This window comes from Fulvia fulva, chromosome 6, assembly GCF_020509005.1.
Source record: "Fulvia fulva chromosome 6, complete sequence".
In the NCBI taxonomy this organism is placed as follows: domain Eukaryota; kingdom Fungi; phylum Ascomycota; class Dothideomycetes; order Mycosphaerellales; family Mycosphaerellaceae; genus Fulvia; species Fulvia fulva.
The window spans coordinates 4,717,181-4,719,562 of record NC_063017.1 but is presented as its reverse complement, the minus strand read 5'-3'; the positions used below and the strand labels follow the sequence as shown (position 1 = coordinate 4,719,562).

At 54.3% G+C, this 2,382-nt stretch overlaps 1 protein-coding gene across 1 annotated transcript; it reads right to left on the bottom strand.

Annotated features, from left to right (window-relative positions):
- Positions 1–1,211: 1,211 nt before the first annotated feature.
- Positions 1,212–2,042, bottom strand: CLAFUR5_07689 (uncharacterized protein; the record flags this gene model as incomplete). Its single annotated transcript, XM_047906837.1, has 1 exon — positions 1,212–2,042. The coding sequence occupies one exon, from the start codon at positions 2,040–2,042 to the stop codon at positions 1,212–1,214; it is 831 nt and encodes a 276-aa protein (XP_047763884.1).
- Between the last annotated feature and the right edge of the window lie 340 nt (positions 2,043–2,382).

Here is a 2,382-nt window from a genome sequence, read left to right as displayed (position 1 = left end):
CCGCTGCCGGGGCTGCTGGTAGGGGTGCGTTGCCTCCGTGAGGGCGGAACATCGTCGCATCGAGGCGCGTCTGTCCAGGGGCCTGAGCCCGGGGGTCGGTAAGCGCTGGTCGACCTGCTCCGTATGCTGGGCGTCCATCGCCGTTCGGTCGCCTCTTCTTGCCCCCTCCTGCAACTAGCTGGAAACCGGGAGGTAGTATTCTAGTCCCGACTATTATCGTAATATATAGTACGCCTATAATTCTCCCACTCTTAGTATATTGTCACCACATATACCGAGTCAAGCAAGAACTCACGATCTTGGCTCTGCGCAAAAGCATGGGTCCACTGCAGCAAAGTGGTATTTTTCCGTCAAGTGGTGGCCAATGTTTCTAATAGATTAGGGATTCGCGATGACACCGTACCAAGGTCACACATTCTCAGTGCCCTTCCGCATCGGACGATCACCGAACCATTATACGACTTGGAACGCTTCATAGACAACCATCTCCGACCTCGTCTGCCGCAAATCCAGAATACCGGAGGCGCTGAGCGAGTGGTTATACCATCGAGGCCTCTCAGACCGATCGTGCGTCCGACATATACACTCTCATACCGTGATACTGGAGCGCGAGCTGTGAGAAACATGCTTGATTGAAAGTATCGAAGATACGGGTACATCTCTGACGGGTTCCATCACTTGCTTATAGAACAGGACGATGAATTTCAATACAGGAGCATAGCCGTCCTTCATAAACCAGCACCGCCCTTCGAATTAAATTCTCCCCGATAAACGACTCGAGCCAAGGTCTACGAAGGACCACTCAGCTTCGCCGACAGCTGGCATTGAACCTCTCGCTATAATCAAGTAGCGCCAAATCCGAGTATGCTCGTATGTCAATATACCGCCTCGCGCCACCCCACAGCCGCCGATCAGGAGTCGTCAGCCGTTGGTAGGGCCGGCTCTGCAGAGAAAGAGCTGCTCTGCGCCCTTTGTTGGCGAGCTACACTCGGGTTATCGATACGTGCTGGAAGATTGACGGCGATGAGGCGCTGAGACTCAGTTTCGTAGAGTCTCTATTGTGGTGTTATGCTCGTCTGGCGCTGGTCTCGCCGTGGCTGCTCGTGGTAAGACACTGAAGAGTCCAGCAGATGTCTGCACAGCCGCCTCAACCTTGTCGAAGAGATCGAAAGGTCCGCCTAGCTCGGCCCACGCGAGATTGTGTTGATGGATTAGCTCATCAGAGGAGGTATCTCTGCTTCTGAGTCGTCTCCATCGAGTGCGTCGCTGTCATAGCCGTCGTCGGAGTGCTCTAGCGCGGGTGTGGCGGCTTTCCGCATGGCAGCCTTGCGCATGTCGGCGTCTCTCATGGCAGCTCGCTTGGCACTACCACGTAACTTGCCGTTGAGTTCGAGTCGAATTTTGTCTCTTGGTGTATTCGAGTCGGCGTGCTTCTTGTCCACAGCCTCGATCGCCTCGATGACGGCGATTTGCACGGCACCAGGGTCGCTGGGGTGAGGGATGAATCTTCCACCGCCAGCACCTTTTCCGCCGCTACCGACGGGCTCGCGGTCAAACTCATACAGCCCGCCAGGAACTGCTATGGTCCTCGGATGGTGGCCCATGATGGTTGAAAACCTGGTATCTTCACCCATCTCTTCTTTATCCGTCTCATCCGGTCTCTCCTCGCCGCGTGGCTGTTCATCATCCTCATGTGTCACCTCTTCTCCACTGCCAATCTCTTCGAGTTCCTCGCCGCGTAGCTGTTCAATAGCTCCAGTTGTCACCTCTTCGACAATGCCAAGCTCTTCATCCTCCTCTTCGCTTGGAACATCGCCCTCGTCTTCGTCTTCGGACTCTGCCTCGCGCTCGCGCTTCTGGTTCCTGACACTGCTCCGCGAGTTGAAGTTCTTCGTCCCCGGGGGTCTTCCTCTGCGTGCAGGAATGTGTGGTACACAGGTGATTCCTTTATTCCTACACTTCTTACATACCCCGTTGATGATGTCCTCGCAGGCTTTCTTGTGATATTTGCACTCGTCGCAGTTGGGTTTGGGAGCGGTCATGATTCGCAAGGGGTCGAGGACGCGCGCACTGTCAAAAATTGTGAGTCTCAGACATGTAGTAATGGGGGCACTGCGTTCTACCTGATTGTCCTCTCTAAGCACTGGGTAGAGTAAAGGATTAAGGCGATATTGTCGGCAAGCGTCGATGGTGTTGGATGCTTGAGTAGTGGGATCGCCTTCTGAAAGATCTTTGAAATTGCCAAATGTGACGATGATCTCTCAAGCGCGCTAGCAGGGATTCGGCGCGCCGTGCCTGGGACCCACTTGACGGAATGCTTCAGACTGAAGGCCTCACGTGTTCATGAAAGCTAGACGATGAAGCGACAAATGTTAACCAGAT